This window comes from Branchiostoma floridae, chromosome 11 (genome assembly GCF_000003815.2).
Source record: "Branchiostoma floridae strain S238N-H82 chromosome 11, Bfl_VNyyK, whole genome shotgun sequence".
In the NCBI taxonomy this organism is placed as follows: Eukaryota; Metazoa; Chordata; class Leptocardii; order Amphioxiformes; family Branchiostomatidae; genus Branchiostoma; species Branchiostoma floridae.
In genome coordinates this window covers 17,999,172-18,026,743 of record NC_049989.1, presented here as the reverse complement: position 1 = coordinate 18,026,743, position 27,572 = coordinate 17,999,172, and the positions used below count along the sequence as shown (strand labels likewise).

The window sequence follows — 27,572 nt, the reverse complement described above, 5'->3', positions numbered from 1 at the left end:
TAATGCTATTATATACAATATCAATCAATATATTATATAGTTTCAATAGTTTATATAACATTAAGTATAATAAGTATTCAACATTTTCAGCTTCTCCGAGGCAACCACTGTACATGTTTTGTACATATCATTTCATGCCGTAAATAGTGACGTTGGAAACACTGTACGGTCGCAATTGCAAGCCATATTGCCCCTTGGCACTGAACAACCGTTAACGGTTATGCCTTTGTTTCTTGCAGCGGTCAGTGTAAGGCAAATGATGCGTTCGTCCCGACCGACCATGTTGCATGAAGCACAAGAAAGGCTAGTCTGTTGACTGGGTGACATCACTACAAGTCAAGTACTGTAAGCTGTAAGTCCATTTAAAGTCACTGATGTGTTTTTGAAATAAGTTATATGTAATAAATTATTTGTAATAAGTTTATACTATCATACTTACGGCATTAAGGAGAAAAGCATTCGACGTAACTCGTGCATATTTGTATATATGTAGAAAGACATTGTTTTAAAATTAGCTACATGACAACAGTTTTGAAACACTCCACAAAACACTCCACACAAACGAATTCTGTTATAACCATTTATTCAGAATCAGAAAACTTACAATACAACAGTACTGGGAGGTTGGCGTCCTCCCCTCATTGGTCAATGATCAACATTGATGTTATCGTTAGCCGGGTGCTCAGGCTGGATCTGTCAGCTCCATAAATATTGCCTCTTCCACTGCTCTGATAAAGCTGGTATCTTACTGGACTGTGTTAAACTGTGCTAGAAAGTTGAAAGGAAAAATTGACGAGAATTCACAAAGTTTGTACAATTTTCTAGCAAAATTTGCCAATTTTCGTTATTTTTGCATCTGCATGTGATGTCCTTTGAATCGAAATGGCCATGCCATATTCATAGGTTTGATTCACGATAATTTGCAGTGTCGTCTCTGAATATGAAACCAATGCACAATGATTAAAACCTCATTAAAAAGAGATTTACAGGATGTTCCTCATTTTACACCACTTTTGGTCCATTCCCAATTCATTTTACTTTAAAGACATAAAATGTAATTTCTGGAGACAAATTGGAACTGGTTGGTGCATATTCACGTCATTTTTTGAATGCCTTTTTCCAATTTGACACAGTCCTATAAGATACATGTTTAACAGGTGAGATAATACACAACACCACATTTGTAATTATACCAGTAACTATACCCCAAGTAACTTTGTTACAACAGTGGTTTGGCATAAAAACTTCTTTCACCCTTTTTTTTAAAACAAGCCAGCATCATAAATATCATTTTGTACAGACACATAGCAATCAATAGAGTAATAGTATATATTTTTGTTCTTTTTCCAAATATAGACTTTTTTTAGAAACAAAGAAAACTTACTATCTTAGGAAAAGATTTAACGATACAACATTAAGTTTAAGATGTCAACACGTACACCTTCCACTGTTAGACAATGATGAAACAGAACAAGTCTTCTATTTAAGTTACATGTAGGTGAGAACTTTACCAACATCAAGTTATACCACTTCCTTTTTCTTGTTTCTTATGTTCCTATCTATCATACAGTAAAAAAAAACTATGAAACCTATAACTTTACCATCCCTTTGGTTTGGATAAAATCTGACCATCAAATTCTTTGGATTCTTTCATATCTTAAAAACCCTTCTGGTTAAGAAGTATGTAGATATCTGACACAAAAAGAAAGGCTTTGGTATCAAATTTGCCTCCAGAATCTCATTCTTATGAAACAACAGGTTGACTTCTTATGAATTTCAGGTTTCTTGACTAATTGTCTTTAGAAATCAGAGTCTTGTCTTAGAATTAGATACTGGACAATGCCTGAATATACAAACATACCAAACAAAACTTCATATACAGCAGTATCTAAACAGAAGCTCAAATCACTTAACTGCATACACTGGCATCTCAACAAGTGACTTTGTTAAATATACATATTTGTGATAATGGCCTACAGTAAGTGCACAATCCATCTTCCAACGAAAGACTATGTTACACTGTACCAGGTGTCAAAACAATGCACTCTGTGAGAGCAGTAACAAACTTAGGCTATTCCCCCAGACCCCCACCAATATATGATACTCGAAAGAAATGTTTGTACATGTATCCAGCAATAACTAAAGATGGTATTGCACATTGGGCTTTGTTCATTGCGTCTCAACAGCACCGTATAACAACAACTACGTCTTGCTCTACTAATCCTCGTGGTGAAGTGGTTACCCTTTCTTGACAACAAATACAAATCAACAACACCAGAAGTCGTATAATTCACAATTAAGAGCTGTTCCTAGCATCTTCCAGATGGCAAAACTTGGTTCCACCTGGTTAAAAATCAAACTGGCTTTTTAAAACTGTGAAGGAATACATTGTATTACACATAGTCTTTTCCTTACCATCCTTCTAGTGGTAAATTTTTCACACTTCTGTCTGAACACCTTAAACATTACACCATAACCAGCATGGCTTGCCTAGGTTTGTGTTCTGTTTGCTCTCGGCTCTTCAACTTTGTACAAGACGCTGCGACACTACTTGAAATGAATTCTAATTGTCACCCTTCAAACTTGTGGTTAGAAGAGAATGACTTCTGTCCTTACACGACTCCTTTAGGCCATGAACACGTCGTCGTTGTCGAGTTCTTCTTCCTTTATCGTCGTTATCAGGGCTTTCGAGCTCATGTTCTTTGGCAGGTCGACCGATACAACCGACGTCTTTGGTTTGCCCACCTCTGGCTCGGCTCGTAGTCTCTTCACGTAGAGGAAGAGGTAGGCTGGCAGACCGAAGTTGAAGAACGTGAGAACCAGCAAGCCAACATTCATCTGGAGTGGGGAGAAAAGTAGGTTCATGAGTTATTCTTTCCTTCAAAGTCTCCTTCAAAATAAGCACCTACAATTTAAAAAAAAAGCTGCTAGGGGGCTCAAATGTATACCACTTACTCTCCGTCCACTTTTATTCATCTTTTGAATGGCAGATAGGAAGACAAGTTGCCATGTAGGCAGAATCTTATGCTTGCGTCAATGATAAGATATTTGGAGCTATAACTTTTGGTGTCCCCCATATGAGTGATTGCAATGATGTCACGGTGACACAGAGGTGGGCAAAAAGCAGGTGTTTTGATCTGCTAATTTACATATCCATTTTTAATCCAGTCCACTGATGTCCTGATAGTCGCCAGCCGTCAAATACCCTGGATATAAACAAAAGCGATTGCTCGCATTGTACAGTTGTAATAATCCACGTACCCAGAAGGGGTCCTCGTTGAGCGGCCCATTGATAATGGTGAAGATGGGGTACTGTAGGCAGGCGAACACTGCAGAGATCAGCGACTGCAACCCTGTCAGCGTGCCAAAGTGGGTGTGGTGATACCTGAGGGAAAAACAACACAATTTTATCAGTAATAGAGAGAGACTAAAAACTGGAGAGTCAATTTTTTGCATTATGCAACGTCTAGGTGTCATTCCAGGGCATTTTCCTACATCTTTTGGTACATTTTATCGAACATGTTTGTCCCTAATATAAAGTACGCTAATTTAGTCTTACAAACAATTTGACCTTTAAATTAGTGTGTGCGTGCAGTGCAAAAATAAGTATTTCCTTGTTTTAATGCAGCACATGTGAATTTAGTATCAGTATGTTTTGTTACGGATTCTTACAATCTAGTAATAAGTTTACACATGGAGTGGAAACTTACATAGTGGCATACATGGCACCGACTGTTGAATGGATGAACCCTCTGATCAGTGTGTGAAGCAAGAACGTCAGGATCTGCGAGAAGAAAACACAAAATACATCAATTACTGTTTTCCTTCAGTTCAAAATGACATCAGCCATCAAACACTCTGAAATCCTTGCAGCAGTTTTCTTTTCACTGTTTGTTCAAACAGCATACTTAAATCTACACAACATGTTGATATAGCCTGGATACCAGACCCAAGCCCACTATCAAAAATATCTATGGTGTGGACATGATAGATAGTTTTAAGGTCGGTCCACACCATGGATAATTTGGAAATTGGTCTGGTATGCAGGCTAGTATTGACACATTATGTATGATATCAAAGAGTGTCTGTCTCTTTTACAAGCAGTGGTAGAGTAGCCCTTCAGTGACTACACTGATTGAGATCACTTCCACTTTTTTTCAAGACTGACAGTAGGTTGCACATCTTCTCACCTGCAGCTCCAGACTTGGGATGAGGACAGTGACACCAAAGAAGATCATGAGTACGTTGGTGAGAGCGAAGGCCTTCATCACGTTACTGATCTTCTGTAGCTTCACCTTCTGTTGCTGCTTCTGCTTGCTGAGGGTCACGCTGATACTGCAGAAACAGGGGACAATCAGGTTTTGAGTATAAAGCTTCATTGTCTTTGTTTACTTTCCTGAAGAGTTTAGAGCTATAATGTTTGATATTAGTTTAAGAGCTTCAAAGCATAATATTGACAAATGTGTTTTCTTGTAAGACCAGTCCCCATACACAAAACTATGAAAATAATCCTTTCAATAATCTTTTAAAAGATTTTTTAATATCTAAGATTCATTTATCTTACAGTAAAAGGGAAGGAAGATTTTTAGTGATTCAAAATAGCATTTAAAACAATAGTGTAGTACAGCAGTAAATGATACATTAAATTGTGCTGTCACAAATTAGCATTGGAGGGATCGACATGAAAATAAAACCAATGCGGATATGTCCAGATTCACAATGACCTTTTTTCGCCATAGAAATAAAACTGCGGACATTCATGTTCAGATTCACAATATTATCATTACCTTTTTTCGCTGGAGGTGCTGCCCTTCCCAGTGCAAGTGTCATTGAGAAGTAGTGATACAAATGCTTAATTACAGTGTCAATATTGCATTGGAGAGGTTGACATGGAAATGAAACCACAGCAGCTTCACAAATTACCTTTTTTCGCTGGAGGTGCTGCCCTTCCCATTGCACGTGTCGTCGAGAAGTTCCTCCTTGGCACCCTTGGACTTCTTCGGCCTGGTGTTCCAGTCGAGGACGATGCCGATGAGGGGGGCCATGAGGATGCAGGCCATCTGGATCATACCGAAGATGGAGGTATAGATGTTCACTGTGGGGACAGAGAGGAGACAAAACGGTTAGTCTTTCATGTTTACATTTTTGTCTTGTGAGTTGACTTTGGACACAGAAACATGCAGAAAGGAAGTCTTAGAGTAAAAACATGTCAGCATTCGGTAGTTTATTGAAGATTCTGAGTTGTTTCCTTGTAAGGATTTTAACAGTATTGCAAACAAGGCTTAAATCCCCCTCAATCTTGAGAAACATCTATCTCTAAGGTAAAAAGAAAAAAAAAATGATACAGGCAATTGTTGAAAATTAAATGCTTCGTGATATTTGTTGGTATATATACTAAAAAGGATGATAGTAAAGATGGTACCCACTAGCAAACCCTAACAGAGTTTTTTTTTTTTTTTTATTGGAAGTTGTTGAAAGCCATTTACAAGTGGCCATTCCTATCATTATTTCATCATCTTCAACATAATGTCATTGGTAGCATTCTTAGTGTTTGCCAAAGTGCATCTGGGAATCTCAGTATACAGTGCAAGCTATACTATAGAGTATAACAGATACAGTATTCCGCAGTGTGTATCAAAGTGTACATGAAAGTGATAAGCCCGTGCAGAATTTAAGTTAAGATCGAGCCCTTCACCTACCAATATATTGGGCTCCTATTTTGATTCGCCAAGCCCAGAAGCAGCATATATAGTGGAGGGGAGGGGGGTGTAGAAGGAAAGCATTGATCGTTAGAACGTCAGGCATGAAGAAATCACCACAGCATGATCATTCAAGGACACAGTCAAGAAGCATTGTCCCCAAGCAGATTTATTTGTGGTATAAGGCAGTATCCAAAGGGCTACAATGGTATCCAATTGTCGGCCAGGAATCTGTGACCAATTGGATACCATTTGGGACACACATTTGCCACTGGTATATCTGCTTGGAGATTAAGAAATGCAGTCAGTATTGGATAAAGCCACCATCCCACACAACATCAATAAAGGATCACACCAGGGTTGTCTCAAGTTTTGACATTTTATTTTTTTTTTACATCCCACCAAGGACGTTATATGAGATATATGTAACGTCCTTGATCCCACTCATTACTTGCAAGCAAATTTTGATTGGGTTTGCAAATAATGATTTTTGTTTTCGTATGTGTCAGCTTACAAAAACACATTTTCAACAGTTTCATATCAGATTTTTTGGATGGACGCAATTTAAGTTTTATCCATTCCAAGAAGAAAATTTCCATTCTATAGCCCTGGTCAAGAAGCAGTCAGTATTAAAGTCACCATCACACAACAAATAAGTGATAAATTTAAGTTTATTTAATTTCATGCATTTGGGATAAAGCAGATGTGGGCAATTAGATATAGTTTATTCAAGTCCATAAGCATGAGGTAACAGTGAGGTGAAGAGAAGGTAATGTTAAGTGTTAGTTTGATACATGCAAGCTTCTTTTCAGAGTAAAGAAAAGACTGCATTATTATATCATCAAAAAAATCTTTACAGGAGGTATGATTCATTTTTACTGTAGATTCATTTGTTTTTGCCAAGACATAATTAAAATCAAAAGAGGAGTTTTTTTAGCATGTCTACAAGTTTACAGCTGAAATAATTCTGTAGTACAATTAGTAATACATCAGTGGAGTGGTCACATGAGTGGAGTGAAATCCATGAAAAATTAAAGATTTGTGGTATCTGCAGCCAATTTCTTGTCTTCACAACAGTAATTAAAATGAAACTGAGCGCAGACAGGTGCAGTCTTAGAAGCATGTCATTTGCCACGCCTCAAAGAGGAATCGAACAAAGTCCAGAGGAAACAGTAATTTGTAGGTGGCGGAAGAGTAAACAAGATGCCATGATCTTGTGTGTGATAGAAAGTCGGCATCTTTCATGTCTCAGTTCTCTTATATAATTAACATGAGGTCTGTTTGAGTTGGGCTGTCTGTAGGTCGGCTCTTACACAATGAAGTCTGATTTAGGAATGAAAGACAAACACAGATGTGGTCTACGTGAGCATGCGTTAATCAAAACAGCAGTCTGCTGAGATTCCCCACTTCTTTTTCATATATCAGTACTACAAAAAGGTCTCGTCAAAGGAGTTGACTTGTACTGTCAAATACAACCTCCACAGAAGGACCACTTTTTGTTGGTCCCTTTATGACAGATAATTTTACAATTGAAGTGCAGTTATATATTTTGTATATACAGCTTTACAGGACAGAAGCCAGATTCGTAGAGCCTGCAAATGATTGGGTCACATGCCCAAACCAGGAACAAAAAAATACAAGTGCACTTGATGATGCTCTTGAACATTTTCCACATTTTGCGTGCTGTCATTTTTTACGTTTTGTCTTTTACATACTTTTCTTTCCGGCAAACTGCCTGCCCCGGCACCAGTTTGTAAATGTGACCCTAGCATAAGGAGCGGCTAATACATCTAGTATCTTCTGACGTTCATGGTGCAAGTACCCACCTTTGGAGCTGTCTGCCCCCGACACTCTCCCCAGCATCTGGCTCAGCGCTCCAATGAAGAAGATGAGTCTGAGCTGTCCGATGCACATGGTGACCACGCTCCACATGAATGCCATGGTGCAGATGCTCTTAGACAGGGGCGGGATAGCTGCAACAGGATGGGCTAACGTCAGCACAAGAGCCGACCAGAAAAAAAGGTGCCAGAAGGGAGCCAGTGTTAGTGTGGAAGGTGAAAATAAAATAAAACCAAGCATGGATAAGTATGCAGTTACTGTGCTAGCCTGGGTTGTTTCCAGGACTTACACAGGCAAGCTCCTTGGCTTCAGGGTCAACATGCCCCTCCAAAAAATTTTGCCAGAGTCCACCATGAGTTTAGGACCTAACTCAAGGGGCTATAGCAGAATTTCCTTAGAGGCATGCTGGCTCTGGAGCCAAGAAGCTGGTCTGTGTAGGCCCTGGAAACAGTTTGGCATCCAGGCTAATTTAGTAGTGAAACAGATTTTTCTGGTGCCTAGCTGAGGATCACAAGATAAAAAGTTGTTTTAAATGATGTAAGTGTATTTTTTTATACACTTCGTTAACCTTCGTCCTAATGCATGACCTTGTACCAAATAACATGTTTGATACTTAAGGCTGCTTCAGTAGGGGGAAGGGTACATATCTTGGATGAATATGATTTGTGCTACACAGAAAAATCTGTTTCAAGACTGCATGGTGTTAGCATTAGTAGAAGAAAAATTAAGGTAAATTATGATTAGAAAAATGATGAAAGTAGTGATGAAGTGAGTGAGGATTGGCTCTTTTGAAAATTTGTGCACATAGGAATTAATGAAGATGAAAGTTTAAGAGTACATCAGAGAGAGTGGTATGAGGCTCATATGTGATCACATTGTTCATATTTCATTGATACAAATTATACTTTCTTACACATATTCATTACATTAGAAGAGGCAATAAATGTTAATTAATAAATCAATTCTATGAAATCACAAAACTACAACTATTACTATGTCTAGACTTTAGATAAAATGTAAACTTGATTGCTTTAAGTTACAAGGGTGAGTCAAAAGGTAGGGTTAGGGCTGGGGTTAAGTCATCATCGGTTGTGATCATCTTGGAATCAACTCAGTTGTTCAGGAAAGATACAAGAAGCATCTACAATGTCATATGTCATATACATGAACATGTAGGAATGAGATCTATCCAACCCTCACCATTGTCCACAGAACTGTAGTCCATCTCCAGGTTGAGGTGAGAGGTCATGGTGGGGCCGCCCTTCTCGTCGATGCTCAGTCGTCGCCCCACTGTGGTCACCATGCCATAGAAGTGCTTCCCTGTCAGCTTGTGGTGAACACCGAATGGTCTGAAGAAAAAGCACAGTATACAATGTAAGAAATCTGATACTGAGGGCAACTACCTTGTAAAAGTGGAACAAGAATGCAATGTTGTCAAGTAATGTCTTTTACTTATCAAACATATAAAGTACTGTAGAATCATTTATTTTTGCCTAAGAGGGGAAAGGAGGTCGTACTTTCTCTGCAATTGATTTTGTGGTATGAGGTCACTGCAATATCCATTGTTTTTTAAGACAGCATATCTATGGATATCAAGTAGACTGATGGTGGTTTCAAACTGCAGTTCTTATTTCAATTTGAAACCACTGTCTATCTTGATGCACTATTTTAAAACTACGGATATAGGTTACCCCGCGGATAAAGGTGAACTAGTGTTACATTAAAACTTACCTAAATTTGATTCTGAAGTCCATCTCCTCAGGCCCGGGGATGGGTTCCTTCGGCACATTGAAGTAACAGTTCAGGATGACGAAGACCATCAGGCCAGCGTAGCAGAAGAACAAGGTGTCAAACGGGATGCCCAGATCATACAGACCCTGAAGGAAAAAATATAGCAGAGGTTTATAGAAGTTTCAAGTCATGTCCAAGTGTTATATTGTGCTAAGTAGTGTTAGTATTGATCATTACATTAAATACTGGATACTATTTTAAATATGGTAACTACAAATAAAACTGTAGTACAGTTTATACATATCTACAAATAGAATTGTAGCTACAAATGAATCAAATAAATGTTACACTTGCTAAAAGGACAACTAATAGTATTCCTTTATTAGGTACAAAGTTTTGTCCTTGAAAGCAAATTGATTTTCTATCACAAGTAACTTATTGGACACTGAAATTGTTGATATTTGGACTTTGTACTTTTATTTATACTGACCTTCATTGCAGGGAAGACGACAGCAGAGGAGGCGTAGGCTCCCACAAAGAAGCTCATCATCGTCCCTCGCTTGTCGCCGAACAGGTTGGTGATCTGGAAGCCAGTGAAGACATGGACGATACCGCTCATGCCGTTCAACGACACCGCGGGGAACAGGAGAATGGACATCTTGGCTGAAAACAGAGACAAAAAAGTATACAAGTAAGTATCAAGTTATTACTTTAGATACGAGTACAAACCTACAAAGATGCAATGCTTCTGGATGCTTCTTGGGATCACAAAGACCATACCTCAAATACTAAAGTACAGAATACTTTAAGTCAAGCAAAACATCAGTCCGTACAAAGACATTCCAACCACCGCATGTCGACTTCTATCATGTTACAAATGAACCGAAAAGAAACTTCTCTAGTCAAAGGCTCCCTTGGAAATCAGTTTTTTTGAAAACTGAAGGGACTACCTTACAAGATTATTAAATAAATGAATTTAAAAAAAAGTTACACTTACTTCTCGATGCAATTGCAAACAGTACGCTGGATAATCCGAACATGGCGCTGCCAACCATCCTGAGGTTTCGCGAACCGAACTTATCCATGAACATCCCCAGAGGAAAGGTCATTCCACTGAGTAAGAAAGATCCGATGGTGTAGGCCAAGTTCAATCTTTCGTCCTGAGCGATACAGCCTTCCTCCTCCATGGGCAGAATGACAGTCATGTTGTCGGTGATGTTGGCATCGGTGATGTTGAGGTAGTCAATATTGTCTGCAGAGGGAGAGAAGAAAGGTCAATGTTACTAGTGATGCCCCCTACCCACTTTTGAAAGAACTACACTAATGAAGAATCTAAAAAAAAGTGCAATTGTAGTAATGGCTTACACTTACAGGTTTAAAAAACACTAGTGGCACAAGGCTGAATTATAATCTTGACAACTTGAAGGGAAAATCCATGTTTGAAAAGAAGCCAGAACATTTAAATGTTGAAATGAATAGCATTGATTTCTTTTCCATGATGTATAACAGATCAAATTCCTTTTGTCCTTCCTAACGAAGGCTGGGAATTACAGAAGCCCCAAATCTCAAGGTCTTCTTTTGCGATGCACAGATTGTTGTATGACGCATGACAGCCAAGTATGACCCTGACAGGGAGGTAAATTATGTCTAGAAATCCTGATCCCGTCTCATCCTCCTTTTCCAACATGGAGAATCCTTTGATGACAACAGCGATCCTTATTATCACCAGCCAGACAGGGAAAAACCTCTCATTCTGAACTCTCGCACAAAAGTTTAAACAAGTCTGACTCCTTTCTACAATGAGGATGATCCACCTTGTTCGTTTTAGTGGCTTTTTAAGTGACAAATTTTCCGGTTTGTACCGATCTGGCAGCTCGTCAACTCAATAGTTTAGTCTGAGGGCAGACCCTGAAGTTAAGGGTTGTAACCTTTGATTTCAGCGTCACTGCAGATGTTAGTTACTTTCAACAGAATGATCAAGTCCGTAGCAAATGTCTGAGTCTCTCTGTCGGCTTCGTGATACAAGGATTTTACATGGGATTAGGGATGCTCTTGATTTCTACAAAGATGCAAACTGTGTCCAAATGTCAGGGTCCACATTAGCTAATCATTAGAAAGGTTAAATAAGGTGAGAGCATCTGTTTGTAGGCTGTCTGCTTCATGAGGGTCTGCATGGGGGGTTCTGACAGCGCTTTACACTGAATTCAGAAAAATATTCTACGTATCTCACTGAAATCAAGAAAGGAAATGACGTAAAATTTGGTCACCCAACTTTCAAGACAGCTTTCCCTGCAAATTACGGGACTCAAAATTGGTTACACCATACAGAAAAAGACCATCCAGAGACCCTCTTTCACTACATTGCTTTTAATGAGGACCACAACCTTTCCTTCTCTTTCAGTGAAGTACAAATTCTCTTTCAGTGAAGTACAAAAAGTAATCTTCCTGATTTGATTCAACCAACTTCGTTTGCGTCACAACGTGCGTGTGGCATGTTAGCCCTAAAGGCATTCTTATCCAGCCTCATCAAATTAGCCTTAACATCCATTATAGGATAGTCAACCACAACCAAAAGTTTCTTTTTGCCGTCTAGCGTAAATTTTACATTGTACTTCAAGTCCTAAAGTAGCATTGTTATCCAGCCTTATCAAATTAGCATTAATATGCATTATAGTATAGTCAACCACAACCACAAGTTTCTTTTCGTAGTCTAAGCCTTTTACTTGAACTTCAAGTCCTCCATAGAGCAGTAGACGGGACATTTGCATGACCAACGGGCTGTGGGACTTATATTTGCATAACACAAAAGCTACCAGACGGGACAATAAAGCATTCAGTTTGAAATATAGGAATTGTCAATATGTGGTTTCATTAGGATTTCGTTCTGACAAAAGGTTCTTGAAGCCTGGAGGGTGGCTTAACAAATAAAGAAGCTGTAGGGGAGCGACTCAGAAGGGTTGCAGCTGAACCTAGTGGGCGAAATGCCAAGAAGGGAAGTACGTCACCACAGATTTATACCTTGGAGCAAGTCTTGCTGTTTCTTAGGGTCAAGGAAATTTCAAGATGTGAAGAAAAACATGTCAGTCAAGAAATTCAAGAGGAAAGAAAACAAAGTCTGCTTGAATTTATCATAGTTTCTGCAATTTTTTTACTTAACTGTTTGAGAGTTTGGGTAAATAATTGTAAATTCATTATCCTTGTGCCATGTTGGCAATTGAGAAAAGGGGGCTAGTATGATATATAAATATATATATATACCATAGTATATAAACACAACTCGTCAATGACGAAAGATGGTGGATGGTGGAAACGTTTGACCATTTCCAAAATCATATCCAGTTGCTTGCCTTGAGTAACTGCTTTTTGGCATACAACTCAGGTGACCTTTATGTTATTACCACTTGCAAACTAAGAAGAAAAACCACTTGCGATTACGAATGACATTAGAAGGCTCACTAATGAACAGCACAGGCCAGTGGTTCGTTCAGTCATGTAGATTCGTTGAAAGGAGAAAGTGGTAAACTGTAAGGATAATTGTTCGTACATGATTTGAACACAATGGTCTCAGAAGAAAGACAGAAAATGGGAAACGCAACTTGAAGTCGTATTCAGGTAACTTTTTTTTTTGCTTCTAGCTTGCCTGTGACATGTCAAGAAAGTGGTACACCATATGGGTAGTAATTCTTCACTCAGGATTGGAACACAATGGTATCAGAGGAAAGATGGAAAACAGGAAATTTGAGGAAGTAACGCAAATTGAAATGGGTATCAAGGTTTAACTGTTTTAGCCTCCATAGCAGGCTCTCCGGGCCTTTTTCTGTCTTTTTTTGGCTCATAATACACTTTTGCTGGCCATTTCTTTCTGTACTGTGTCGCCTCTGTACTGCCACCCAATCAGTTGGAAGCGCTTGAAGTGGGTACTCAGGTAACTGTTTTGCTTCTTGCCTGCCTGAGACATGTCAATCACTGTCCAAACAGGCTTATCAGTTTCCAGGAAAAATCAGCTAACCCAGCATCTATTAAACTCCCCGACAAACGAAAACAGTACAGTGTGATTGTAATGCAAAAGTTGCTCAAAACATGCTAAATCGACTGCCACTCAATGTGACCTACTTTCGCGATGCGTATTCGTCACTCCATTGAGCAAGCACTGGGCTCAAAAGCGGACCGTTCTGCATAAATAAATACTAAATTGTTTACGAGGAAGGGGATTGGTCAGGTGCTGTCACACCACGGCTCCGCAGGAAATTCAGTACGCTAGATGTACTCCAATATACCTGTGCTGTCAGATATTATGTTGATAGCTTGTTTCTCATTTAACAGAAATTGATGTAGTTGAAAACATTTTGTGTTCACCGAGACTCCCATAGTACCCTGTGCTATTGTGCTAACCTTGTGGTTACTTTTGGCAGGCAAGTTGATGGCAATTTGCCACCTTTTTTTCCAAACTTTTAAAAGAAATCAGGTGGTGCATTGGCAAGTGCTGGCGCCAGTGCAATGGTGCCTATTCACTGTATGTTCGCCTTATCAGGCCAACAGGCGCCAACGTACTGCAGTCAAGTAAGATACCCATCTCCCTTCGATTTCAAACCACTGTACTCGTAGCACACTAGCATAGCACTTTGGTTATGTCCAAGTGCCTTACAGAACAGATTTACACAATCTTGTACAATACATTATAGAGACAGAGAACTTTACAGGGAACTAAGAAACGAGAAGAAGCCGAACAAATGTACTAGACTAGTTTTAGAATCCATGTTTTAGATTAGTATTAGAACTTTAGAAGCCATGTGTACTGTATTACTACCCTTTGTATCTATATGCCTGTACTAGGCCCGATCTGAGGGCATGAATGCGCAATAAAGGCTATTACTTATTACTATAAAAGCCCTGGTATTATATAACTACATGCACTCTGGCTATGTCCAAGAGGAAGAGCCTTTTTAAATTACAGCATACTGATTTACAGTCCAGCATGTGCCTATCAGTCATCAGTCACACATGGAGAAGATAAACAAGATTAGATTATCCCTGGGACTAACTGTTTAGATCCCACAGAGAAACCAACTGTCACCCTGGCCTGTCAGGGAAGAAAAATGACTTAGGGCAGATCCTCAAGGGGCTTGGGGCAGAACTTATTATTTTGGCACTGGGGCTACTTCTTGCTTCAACCAAATAACCTGCACAAACCCAACACAGACAGTAGGCTACTTCTAAGAAACTTCTGTTTTGTATTTATTCTGCAGCCTTCTCTCAGTTTTGCCAAGGTTGCTGGACATCAAGACACTCAATCAAAGTTTAAAGAGTTAAAGGACAGAACCTTTTTTTTAAACAAATAAACCCTTTAAAACAAGGTGAAAACTTTGCAAACTTCTAACAGAGGGAATGATGGGGCCTTTCTTGAATATATATATATCAAGAAACATACATCATAATGCAGCAAACATTAAGAGAACAAAAAGTCAACTTCATCGATTAGTAACTACGGGATACAAAGGAACGCATACACATATGTTCTTAAGACCTTGAAGGGTCTGTTACCTCGAAAGGTAAACAAGAAGTCAGTTTGTGATCTTAAGTGTTGAAAGGTGAGTGACTCAAGAGAGGCCCCACAGACTGGGGCTCTTAATTCTGACAGGTGAGATTGCCTTACAGGGTTTCTGTCAGCCCATTGGACAGCTCAGGGGGAGGGTTGTAGGCACTGCAAACAACAACACAGGCCTGGCCAGCCTGCTTATCTGGCTATGGGCAATACTTGGGCAGCCGAAAGGTAGATGTTATCGTAGGTAAACAAAAGTGTAGAGTTTTGTCTCTGGACTCTAGCCAGGACTGACAAGAGTGTCCAGGGACTAGAGGCAATAACAGGCTGGACTAGAGGAAAATGACACTTGTGAGAGAGATTTGTTTTTGTGAGAGAGATGTTGGAGAAGTTGGACTGTCAGGGAGGTTGTGCTACACAGTCTCTAGCTGTCAGGCCTCACATGTGGAAGGAGCTTAATTTTATGGGACTTGACTGTCATGCAACTTTCAAGAATAAGAACCATCAACATGTACTGGACCAAGTCTAATCTTTTTCATAATTCATTCTTCGACATTGTTATGTTTCATTGGTATACCACCTGTTTTTGCAACTCAAACTTGTTTTCAGTTTAATTTTTTCTTGGGTCTCTTAAAGCTGTAACAGGATACTGGATAGTATACATTTTTTTTTAAATTCAACTTGATAAAGGTAATGGAGGAAATTGGCATTATGATAGAAAACAGTACTTATAAGATCATCTTTTGTTTTGTCCACAAAGACAAGTGATGTACAATGGTTTAGCTACATCAGAGGGCCTTGTCGATAATCATATTGATGAACAGATGCCACAAATTACAATAATTATTACTTTCCATGTCACAAAACATGGGTGAACAGTCCCCTTTTTCTATCATCTTCACCATTCTGTAAATAATATGTTCCAAAACCTCTAATCTTAAAAGTAAGGCTAGTCAAAGGAATTCCACATGAGGAAAAAATAACAAATTATTCAATTTAAATTGCAATAAAAAAATTCAAAATTATCTACACTAAAAGTCCTAAACATCTGTAACCTTTGAGATTAAAAACTCGAGTATTTCAAATCATCTGTAGGCATCAATAAGCATTACAGGTTTACTCCTAACCCCCTTACACAGCCTCCCTATCTATTTAGACCCAAATCTGCCCAGCAACAGCCTTGGTCAGCGGAGAATAACAGCCTCACTCTGGTGCTCATTATGCATAATGTCCCATTCTGCCATATAGGAAAGAAGATTGAGAGTTGTTTTTCAGCAGGCTGAGCCTCTATCTAATTGACAGGCCCAAATTACTCCCTCGGGCATGAAATCAGGTGGGCATGAGAAATTGCTGTATCAGCAACATCTTTTCTGAAAGCACCTGGTGAGGTAGAATGACGTCCTGGCCCTTTAAACGGAATCTTGTGGAAAATTCTTACAATGGATTCTGTGGTGTGGGGAAACAGATTGGCAGTCAGATAATAGCATTTTGGACCAAAGTGTTTGAATTCTATTTAAGTTGCCACAGTGAAGTTTTTGTTTTTAGTATCCTGGGGGCCTGACTTGTTCTTGCATTAGCCACTGTCCATACATCTAGGTTGCTAAAACATCAATCTAAAATTTGGCATGGTGGATAAAAACTCTACTGAGAAAAACAAGGTTGACCCCAGGGTCACTTGAGGATAGCTGCCAACTTGAGGTGAAAGACAGGACAAGGTTTGGTTGTATTGCATATCCAGTAAACTAACTCATCTTTGTGATGTAATATAACACACCATCACCAGGTTTGTATACAGTAAAAGCTGATTTATTTGATCACACCTGGAAGGACCCCTATTCTTAATCTTATCATAATCATATTAATCATCTGGAAGCGATCTATAGCCAGAGAACCAGTATTATTTCTTTCTAAATACATGAGGTTTTACGAACTTTTAACAAAACTTTTTTTTGAAACAAAACAAATCATATCAGCAAAAATCTCAGATCAGAAGACAAAGAGATCTACAAGTATCACAATCCACAAAGCTCTGTGTGAGTCTGTCTTTTGTAAACTTTTTAAAGTTTGTCTTCATAACAGTATCACTCACAGTCCCTTCACAAATGCAAATGGTTCACTTTAAACTGACATGAGTCTCTGAAACCACAAGAAATCTCAAGAAGCTCAAACAAAGCTTTCTTCTTAATGCCCATGGGACCAGCCAAAGCAACTAATGACTACGCTCAGGTGGGTATTTAAAAAAACAGTTTCACCATCATCCTGTGGCCTTTTATATGTAAAGGTCATTTCTTGCCTTGCTATGGCTACAAAAGAGACCTCCGAACAAACAGTAATCCAAATCTGTGACCACAGAAAAATCAACTTCACCGCCCAGTTTCCCTTTAAATCCTAACTGCTGAGGGTAGCAGCTTTTGCGTCATGAATATTCAACAACTTCCTTATTTGGTGACCATCCGAGCCCCTTGAGTGAGGTGGGCATACAAGGAGGTAATTGTCACCGCAAGCAAGGTGTGTTCTTTGTCGAAACAACACGTTGGCCAATCGGGTTACAGCATGGCTAGGTAAGAATGTTACCCGAGAAGTTTGTTCAGCGAGTCATCGGGTTTCCCTGTCTGGACATGCCCCTGCTTTTTAAATGGCACCCAGTCTTCTACCTTTACGATGTCTATGACATTATGATGAATAAGATTTTTAGTGTGAAATTCACAACACTTTCTGTTACAAGCAATGCAAGAACAGCAAAGAACACACAACATAAACTTTGTTACTAAAGGGAAATCTTAGTCCCACAGCGTCTGAACCCAACACAGGAGTGACAGGACTATTCCTACAAAGCTCTTATAAAGTTATAAAGAAACAAAACTTTGTAAAAGCAGTGAAAACTTGTACAAAACTTCTATAGCCTGTACAAGGACCACCTGACAAATGTGACCACTTTTTGGTAGTCCCTTAGATAATTTTTACCTTTGATACAAACATTAAGAATCCTGTCTTCAGCGACCACCTGTTCACATACTCCAGATTTTACTGGTCCACTGGGTGGTCTTCTTAGGCAGGTTTGTACATGGCCTGCTCAATTTCATACAGACATCTCCTCAGTATTACTATTAGCTTGGAGTGCAGCCTTGTTCGCTTTAGTCCGCTCCCGAAAGGCCAAGTACAAACCACCAACAGCGACGTTCGGGAGCGGACTAAAGCAAACAAGGCTGGACTCCAGGCTACTCAGTATAAGCAAGGAGGCTAGAAAAGAACCTCATTGGTGGTATAAGGGAATTGTAAGGAAATTTCCTAATGTTGAACTACAGTCCAAGACAAGATCTTGCTCCTTACCATGGCCAGAGCAGAGCTCCAGGTAAATTCCTTCCTTTTTGAGCATGAGGACGAGCGACCCCCAGCCCAGGAGGACGGCTGAGAAGAGAAGGTTCTCCAGAATGGCAGTGATGATGAGCCAGTAGCGTCGCCGCTGCGCCGTGAACAGACAAGGGGCCATCTTGCTTGTGTTTTTTTCTTCCTATCAACTCCTGAAACAAAGGAAACATGATTTGCTACAGGCTTTTGCTATAAAGGAAGCTTTAGAAACTGTGTTGTATACGAAACTACTTTCCAAGTAGAACTTCTAGAAGGTAAGATCTGGCCGTTTTTGATGTCTTTTTTTTTTTGTGTTTTTGTCGGACTTTCCATGTATTTTTTCAGGCCCTAGGTTTTCTTTTTCTTTCCTAGGCTTGTTAGTAAAAAAGAAAACCGGACAAAATAGCCCGACAAAAGCACCTGAAAAGATGTTAAAAACAGCCGGAGTCCAACCTCTGCTTGGACAGAAAACAAAAGTTTGCCTCTTTCAGTAGTAGTCTTTTACCTCCGTCTTTTCTTTACTGCACAACTGGACAGGTTAACCCTTCTGGTTATCTGCAAGGTCTTTTGTTTTTCAAAAGCTCACCTGCCTGAACCACTGCCTAAGGCAACCAATCAACATGCAGCTTACATTCATGATTGTTGTGTGTCATACATATGGTGATGTCGCAACATGCCCAAGTTGGTAGACTGGATGACAGACCCCAGCCCGATCTTAATTGTACCTCTTTCAACAATAGATCTATCGTTCTGTTTACCACAGTCTAATTCAGGGGGGACTTTTGTAGAATTTTCTAGGGAGCATTTTGGCCCTAGAGCTGGCCTGTATAGGCAAGCCCTAGAAACAGTCTGACATCCAAGCTACCAATTTGGTATTGCTCTAATGCTAGTTAATTGGCGACCTGTTCTGACACCTTCTTTAGATTAGTGATGTTGTCTTTTCAAATGCAGTTAAGATTTCAGTCCTTTGAGCCATAAAATTTAGATTGGTCTTAATGACACAGGTAAATTGTAGGCTTCTAGTACAGATGCAAATTTGCCAGACACTTTGAGGTTGATAATAGTTAATACCCTGGACTTAACTTTTTTATGACGGTAAAATATTGTCTGTATGAAAAAGTAAGGAGGAAATAGTTATTTCTAGTGGGATATGGATTTTAACAAGGCAAGAAGAAAATTCATCTATTCATTACTTATGAACCTCCGTAACTGTAACTTGTCACCTTAATTGCTAAATCGCATTATAACCTCTGAAGATAGCATCCATGAATCCAAAGTAAAATGTTCCCTTTTAACATTAGAAATACCAAATGAATCGTTGTTTACCATCTTCCATAAAATGTACCCAGGTTGATTATTTCCTTTTGAGTGAAAACAGCTGTTATTCTGCTGCTGACTGCACAATGCACCTATCAGGGTTGATGGATGTGTTTTTGTGCCTCCTTTTGTGATCCTACATAAAAACTAGCTTGGTCAGCAAAACCCCTCAGCAACAACAAGCGACTTTAGCTAGCTTCTCTTCTCTTATGGTTGTAGACCTCTTTGTCACTTTGTCTCCCCTCGAAAAAGGATTTCATTCCCACACTCCATACTTTTCTATTTCCTAAAAGTAAAACTAGCTGGGTCAGCAAAACCTCTCAGCAACAACAGACGTCTTTGGCTAGCTTCTCTTCCCTTTTGGTAGTAGACCTCCTTGTAACTTTGTCTCTCCTCAAAAAAGGATTTCATCCCTAAACTACATCATTTTCTAATGTGTAGTGTTGCCTAAAAGTAAAACTAGCTGGGTCAGCAAAACCCCATAGCAACAACAAACATCTTTGGCTAGCTTCTCATCTCTTTAATATGGTGGTGGTAACGTTAGACCTCTTTGAAAAATTCCTTTTTGAGGAGAAACAAAGTTACAAAGTCCTCCATTCCATCATTTTCTAGTCAGTAAAAGTGTTTTTTCCTGGGTTCTTTTCGTACATGATAATACATGGTAAAAGACTTCTCTCCTCAAAAAACATTTCCATGTATTTATCCATGAACTACTACCCAGAGGGTCAAGTATTCATATCATAAGGTGGCCCTATTTTTTAACATCACAAACCAAGGAAATTTATAGATAAAGAACAATGTCCTTGCTCAAAATCATTAAGGGCTTTCAGAAGTCCCACGCTGCCATCGAACATTTTTATTGAGCGAGTCCGGAAAAGCCGTTCGCACGCAAGCCCCTTTCTTTTGTTGGACCTAGGGCCAAGATAAGGTAGCTCAAGTCTCAGATTCGTCTGGATAAAAAAGGGGAAGTTCGTTGTGGGATGGCCACGGGCGTTGTGGTGGGGGAAACCGCCAGGTCTTATCGTGTTCGCCAGCTGACTGCCAGCTGGTCATTAATATTCAAAGCGATGACGTACTTGTTTTTCAGTTCGGGGAGCGCTGTGAGAGCTCCCTTGGCGCCGCAAGTGGTCGGCTCTCCCAATACCTGACCTAGATTTGGCTGTCAGATCCAGCGGTTTCAGTTACGTCTATCCAAAAGTTGCAATCACACTTCAAGTAAAATTAAACATTTAACGTATGTATACAACTAATGTACATGTATGTTATGTAAAATCAAACACAGCAGGCTACACCAGCTCTTTTTGAATCAGAAAACGTATGCCACTTAGGATGTTAACGCAAGATCTGACTTGTACCTAAAAGTAAAACCCCGCTGCATATGTATGGTAAAAGTAAAAGTTTAACGATTTCTAACGGAGCTTAGAAAAGATTTCAAGGCCGGACAATCCAACTGCGCAGGACAATGCTCTTTTAGAAGGGCCCGTTGAAAGAATATAGCGGTGCAACATCCTTATATAATGTCCTTGGTTGTCGCGACACCGTACTGACAACTTATGCCTCCATCCCCTAGCTAGACGCTCAGTCCTGAATATTGGATTCGGTGTCTATTGTGAACGACAAGGTGTACGGTTTCACGGTTCAGTGGCTTTGGCCGGCTCTTGCATCATACCGCCGGGAGCGGTCTAGTGCTGCGGTTTTTTACCGGGATTATTTTTACGCGCCCATTCCCCAATCCACGAACGAATACATACCGCATATCAAATCTGCCCAGAGTTCTTCAATTTCAAACCAAAGACTGGATGCTAAGTGGGCTGGGGGTTACAATATACTGTCCAGTTGTCCTAGTTGCCATGCTTACGTTGTAACTTGAGAAGACGGGGAAAACACCCCTGTCACGTTTCACCCACTCACTGATCACTCCGTTTCACTGTGATGTCGAAATCATCTCACTCGACTCGATGAGTCAGAGACCGGGTGATGAATCCACGTGCTCCCTTTTTGACCCCACGTTTCCCAACATTCTGTCAATCTCTACGCCATTTAGAGTATATTTTTCGACAGATTCTCTACTACTCTACTCTAAATTTATCACGATTGAAAGTTTTCTGGTGATGCAACGTAATCTAGGGTAGCGATCTGTGTGGCACAAACAACTCGAAAGTATGGCCATTATATCCAGCCAAAGGTTGTGAACAAATGTCCTGTTTGGTGCAAATAGTTGCCCGCCTTTGCCCCCCTTTATCTAAAGCAAAGCTTGATAAGCGAGAACCCTTCGCCGTACCCTGTACACAACAGTTGTACAAAGGAAGGGGACAGATAAATAGGTATCTGTACCTCTACCTTGCCTCAACACAATAGAAGTGGACTACCAGTGTCCGATATAGTTTCCATACGAGAGGACGTTGCGATATACTTTGGCTACCTAAAAGGCTTGATGTTCGTACAAATTGTTTCCAGGTGGTTGTAATGATTATAGATGATCGTTAGCGAAGATTACGAGTTAAAATGTCAGGGTCTTGAAAAATGGCTCCCTGCCCGAATCGCCCGCCATTTTTCATACTGACTGCTGTCAGTCACTCAACTGGAAGCGTTAAGCTTAATACCATCGCCGCCGGCACCGGTATCAGTATAAAATGTAACTAAGGTTTGGATTTGGTGGAATAACGTGAAATTAAGACATCTGCTGGGCCTGGCTGTTAAAATGTCATTTCAGATGCCCGATCCCTCTACTCTGTAGAGTGTCAATCATATGTTCACACCGGCCGTGTTCGCCGGTTGCACCGTATGATCGCCCCACCAAAATCCCGGTCTGCAATTCGCTACAATACTTTATAGCACTGAAAAGGGGTAAAAACACAAAGGAAATGCTTACCTTGTATTAGAAACAGCAACAAAATTCTCCTTCAGTACGAGGCCGCTTTCCTTTCCCTGCCGAAATACACCTTTCGACACCCCTCGCGTCCGGCACTGTACTCACTCGGACTTACACTAGGCAAGTGGGCTCCTCCAAGACATGGGGCTGGACACATACGCTATACCGCCGGGCGCTGATGTAATCCCCCTCATTTATATTCACAGCTGACAACTAGGGTGCGCGGTCTGATTGGTTGACTTTGTGGGCGTCGTCCCTGTTGACCAATAGGAGGGCGTAATTTGTCCCTGCGTGAAATTCTGACCAATGGATGTCCCGTGATGGGCCAGGCCTTTGTGACACCCCCGCAAGGACTCGCTCCAGCGACGGGCCCCGGTGCGTGGATTGCGCAAGTCGCGCGATTTGAAAGCAGAGTGTGAAAAACAAGTTATGATGGGGTTCTATGGAGAAAATGGCCTGTTGTTTCCTGTTGATGTTGTTTTTGCACTAAAGAAACTACGGGAAGTATGTATCGGGAAACAAATAGGTCGACTGCGTCGACTGTTGTTCTATGTACAGCATGCTAGTAGCGGTATCCTAATTCCTATTCATAGCGACTGGTTCTGTGCCAGCAACCCAAAGGTGACTGTTAAAAAATATACTAGTATCCTTCAGGTTTTCAACCCTAACCTTCTGTCAGAAATTCTTTAATTTTGTGTATCTTTTTTCTACGTGTCCCTGGTCAAAAATTAACTGCTGTTACATGTTGCCAGAAGCAAAACTAATCGATCTCATGATGAATTCTGAAAAACCACATCAGGCTCCAATGATTCACCAAACCGTTCGGACACTTGAAATCCAGTTCTAGTCGGCTCGGAAGAGCTCGGTGCTTGGGCGTCTGTAGCGCGTGGCCTCCCCAAACCATAAAACTTTACGTACAGTATATGGAGGTAAGGGCACCCTGCCCTGTCTGTAATGCACATGTCTGGTGGTTACAGTTATATGGACTACCCATAGACTCTGCGTCATTTGGCGTTCAACCAAAACGGTGAATTTGGTATTCACATGATGGTCATATCAGACATGTCAGACACGCTAAACTGAAAAGTTTTTTATTTCTTCTTAATCATATGTAGGTTCATGACTACTCCCACGCCCTGGTATTACATCAACTCTAATGCCAGTTTTGTAATCGTCTTTGAGCAGTCCTATTTCGCTGGCGACATCCATAGAGACTCTTTCTCAAACTCTAAGCAGCGGGTTGGTTGGGAAGATAGCGACCTTCTTTATTTTACATCATCCCGACGGAAGGAAACAGGGAATACAAGAAGAAGGTCACAATTCCCAAATAAACTTCTGTTTGTAGAATAAGAAGAGTTTCATCTTTATGAATTTCAGATGTGGACACAGAAGTTCATTGAGGTCAACTACTCAATGACCGTGCACTGCGCTTAGCGTGGTAGCTCCAGGTAACGTTAGTAGTTTCTTATGGTAGAATTACATGTAACGTACGTCATTTCTATAGTGTGACCACCGAACAGAATAAATGCTCGCTATTCAAAAACCACACGAGTGGTGTGACTGTGTGAGGATATGTACCGTTTTGGAAGTCAAGTATTTGATGACGCATACTTGACGCAATGGGTTGTTAGGAAATCGACTGTGCGTTTCGTAAGCCTATGAAAGTGCAAATAGGTGGTATTACAATTTTATTCTTTTACATTGTTTTTGCTCACCACAAGAATTATTTTTAAGAAGAATTAATTTGCAAGAGTGGCTAGTAGGCTGTAACGCTACTTCACCATAGTCATGCCAAACGTCTATGTGCCGTACGTTGAAGTCTAGGTTAAACATCATAGTTTTATTTTTCTTACATTCTATTCGAAAATCAATTCTTGTGTTGAGAAAAACGTTTTGCATAAGTCGCTAGTAAGCTTGTAACGCTACTTCACACCACAATCAATGCCAAACATCTGTACATGTGTAGTATGTTATAAAGTCTAGTAGTAGCGGTATAAAGCACTTGACTACTTGTTGGACACGCATGTACGATGTCGCAATATGGCGTGACTCCGGCCTCCACTGGCTCCAGCAATAATAACGTGTTTATCTCGCCATAGATATTCCTGTCCACGAAAACATATTTTCAAATCATCACGCCACTGAAGAAAATATCAACACTGACCACGGTAGATGGCAAATTTGAAATAATTCCACACACAAAATTCTTTATACCGGAAGCAAGATGGCTGTTAATTAAAAACGTTATTCCTGTTCTTGCAAAGTCTGCACATTCTCTGCCGATGATGTGCTACTCTTTCGGTGGTGTGATCGAGTCAGACTATACCTGTAGCTGTCTTCCGTTACACTGCCTGGGGAAATGGAGCGCTTGGTGTACTTGTGATTTATGTTTTTCTCAGTGTACCAGTAACTGTCAGTACGGATACGTCTGCTTACCGTCCGTCAGTCAGCTGGCAAGAACCGTAGCGCTACTGTAACGTTCTGGCATTCTCCAAGCAGATGGTACGGACTGGGACTTGTAGTGCAATCCTACCGTAGCACAAGATGATACCAAAATCTGTCAGAGGAGTGAAGTCGGCCTAGGAGTGTGTATGCTACCGTCTGACTTCCTTTGGCCGAATATACTCCTTGACCAGCTTTGATACTATCTTATGGCACCGTAGGATCTGCTTGGAGATTACTAGTAGTGGAGGGAGACAAACGAAGGAAGTCGCGACCACTATTAGCCTCGTAACGTCTTCTTGGAAAATTGTTACGTACAATTTCCGGAGGAACCAAGGTGTTGGAAAAGGTAAAAGACGAGCAACAAAGCGTATTTTTTGTCGTTTTGCGAAATATGAGTCATTGATACCGTTTGGTGCACACATACAATTGCGATGACGTCGTTTTAACGTACAGCCTTGAAGAGGGGTGAATTGCGCAATCAACATCGTTGATGGGGCTTGTATATTTCGCACTTGGGAAGAACTTGTACAATATGTACAAAGTCAAGGTCTGTATACGAAAATAAAGATATATGCAAAACACAAACAATACAAAATATAATTCAATAACATGTTAGCCCGCATTAGCGGTTACTATCCAAGCAGAGGCTAGGCTCCGACTGTTTTTGACGTTTTCTTTGTTTCTATCATGCTTTCTATTTTGTACCGTTTTCTGTACCGTTTCTAACAAGTCGAGGCCTGTATTAGAAAATAGAGATAAATGCACAAACGCAAACTATACAAAAGAAAAGTCGGTTATTTAAGACCCCACATATATGCCACATTATCCCTACACGGCCTCCACGAGTCGAGCTTTTTGGTGGCTTATATCAAATGTGTTTTTCTTCTGTCTGATGGGATATCAGTTGCATTAGTACTCCGTTTCTTGTAAGCCTCCTTAATCTACCCTGGCGGCCCGCAAGAAAATGGGTACAAAAGAAATAGGCCACCCGTAACGTTATATATTACATCGCATCGCCATATATACACCTGACGAATAGATGACAGCATCTACTAGGAGATTGACTACCTTCTAATAGGGTTTGTAAACTTAGCATTAGCTTTCTGACTTGAACATATATACACACTACAACCTTCTAATATTCACGCAGATGTTGGAAAAATGGTTGTGACGTTTTAGATACTACTCTCCAAGCAGAGGTTTGAGGTGGGACGACTTCTCAGCATGTCTCTTTTGTCAGTTTTTTTATTTTATTTTTCATTTATTTCTTAATTGTGCGCTGGCCAATTGTTAAAAACAAGCTGTAGCTTGCGGAGAAAATAGAGAACCTCTGATTGACGTTTTCCTATTAAACTGCCCCATTTTGTGATAGTTTGTGAATTGTGAGGGCATTTATCTGACAGAAATTAATCTCCAAGCAGAGCCTACGGTAGCAAAAGCTGGCAGAGGAGTGAAACCGGCCTTGGAGTGTGTATGCTACCGGTGCCTGTCGTCCTTTGGTCGGCTATACTCCTTTGCTAGCATAATTGATACTAGCTTATGGCACCGTAGGATCTGCTTGGAGATTAGACAGACATAGCGCGCAGTCAGCAACACATCACCGTTCACCCCATCTTTCATCTAATGTCAGGCAGCCACGACCGTCCATACACAAACACAAATTGACCAGGGAAATGTCTATTAGGTTTTGATTTACGCCCAGCTACCGCATGGAATACACGACATGATGATAGCAAACAGGTTAGTAACAGGCATGCGCAGTAGCGATCAGATGAACAGCTGGTGCTGGCCATTTAAAACGCGCTGTTGCCATGGCGCCGCCTAGCAACAGCGAAGGGCTCCTTTCTGGTAAACAAGTTGTTTTTCGGGCGGCGCGCGTGTGTGTAATCTGTCATGGTCCGTTCATGCCTGTGGCGATCTGGTATTTGTTTAGAGCTTGTCGGAAGACGGGCCTCTGTACCGCCCCACTCCCGCCCCTGGTAGGTAATTGTGGGGGTGATCCAGGAAAGAAGGGGTTGGGGTCTTAATATGATTTTGCTCGATTTATCAGTTTCTTGCTTCTGTGTTGCCTTTGACATCTTGTACGTCCTCAATTCATGGAAAATGAAACCATAGCTGTTTCGTGCCGAGATATTGCAACCCGGGATGATACAGGAAAGAAAGTAGAGGCAGGGGATTGAAGACGATGATTTTATTCGATTTTCAGTTTTCTTCTTTGTTGCTTTTTATAACATACTTTTAAAAATTCTTTTCCCTCTTTGATTCATTGAACGTTGTTTAGGAAAGTTAAAACAATTCTTTTTTTTTTCCGTGCCGAGAAATCGTAATGGGTAGTTATCCAAAGTAAATAATACCGCATTGCGACAACAACAAAAGATGTTACACCTACACAGTCCATCTCCGCGGCTCTAGGGCCAACATGCTCCAAGAAAACTTTACCAGTGCTGTGAAAAACATATTCATATTGCATGTGGGCTGGTTGACCCTGGAGCCGTGGCGCTGGCCTGTGTTGGCCATGGAAACAGGCTGACATCCAGGCTAAAAAAGGTGCGCACCAAATGGGATTTTACAAGAGTATCATCCAGACTGACATTCAGGCTATCCGCTACTCTCCAAGCAGAAGTTCATGGGGGAAATCGTGACCTTTTTCTTCTTGCCCTGGATACCAGACCTCAGCCCAATCTCAAAAATATCTATCGTGAGATCGGGCTGGGGTCTGGTATCCAGGCTGTTTTCTTCTTGGTCGCCTTTTTCTGCCAGCTAACTCCACCAGAAAAACGGC

General features: G+C 40.5%; 1 protein-coding gene across 4 annotated transcripts; it reads right to left on the bottom strand.

Annotated features, from left to right (window-relative positions):
* Window positions 1–566: 566 nt before the first annotated feature.
* On the bottom strand, window positions 567–22,525 carry LOC118425768 (large neutral amino acids transporter small subunit 4-like). 4 transcript variants are annotated; one of them, XM_035834836.1, is made up of 13 exons: window positions 22,346–22,525; window positions 18,139–18,329; window positions 10,267–10,521; window positions 9,760–9,932; window positions 9,270–9,415; window positions 8,739–8,887; window positions 7,526–7,687; window positions 5,700–5,714; window positions 4,924–5,095; window positions 4,191–4,335; window positions 3,711–3,784; window positions 3,262–3,385; window positions 567–2,838 (listed from the first exon to the last, which is right to left on the bottom strand). In XM_035834836.1, exons 2-13 carry the CDS (start codon window positions 18,296–18,298, stop codon window positions 2,626–2,628), a joined length of 1,788 nt encoding a protein of 595 aa, XP_035690729.1. In that variant the 5' UTR covers window positions 18,299–18,329; window positions 22,346–22,525; the 3' UTR covers window positions 567–2,625. The 4 variants fall into 4 exon arrangements, with proteins under 4 accessions (XP_035690729.1, XP_035690730.1, XP_035690731.1 ...); XM_035834837.1 differs by having other exon boundaries at window positions 7,526–7,672; window positions 22,346–22,507; XM_035834838.1 differs by lacking the exon at window positions 5,700–5,714 and having other exon boundaries at window positions 22,346–22,507.
* Between the last annotated feature and the right edge of the window lie 5,047 nt (window positions 22,526–27,572).

Excerpts from the sequence above, each read along its gene's own strand:
- LOC118425768 (XM_035834836.1), bottom strand. The coding sequence starts at position 18,298 with ATGGCCCCTTGTCTGTTCACGGCGCAGCGGCGACGCTACTGGCTCATC. Across the intron at positions 10,522-18,138 it reads GGAGCTCTGCTCTGGCCATG|ACAATATTGACTACCTCAAC; the intron begins GTAAGGAGCAAG and ends CTCCCTCTGCAG. Across the intron at positions 4,336-4,923 it reads AGCACCTCCAGCGAAAAAAG|TATCAGCGTGACCCTCAGCA; the intron begins GTAATTTGTGAA and ends CTGTTTCTGCAG.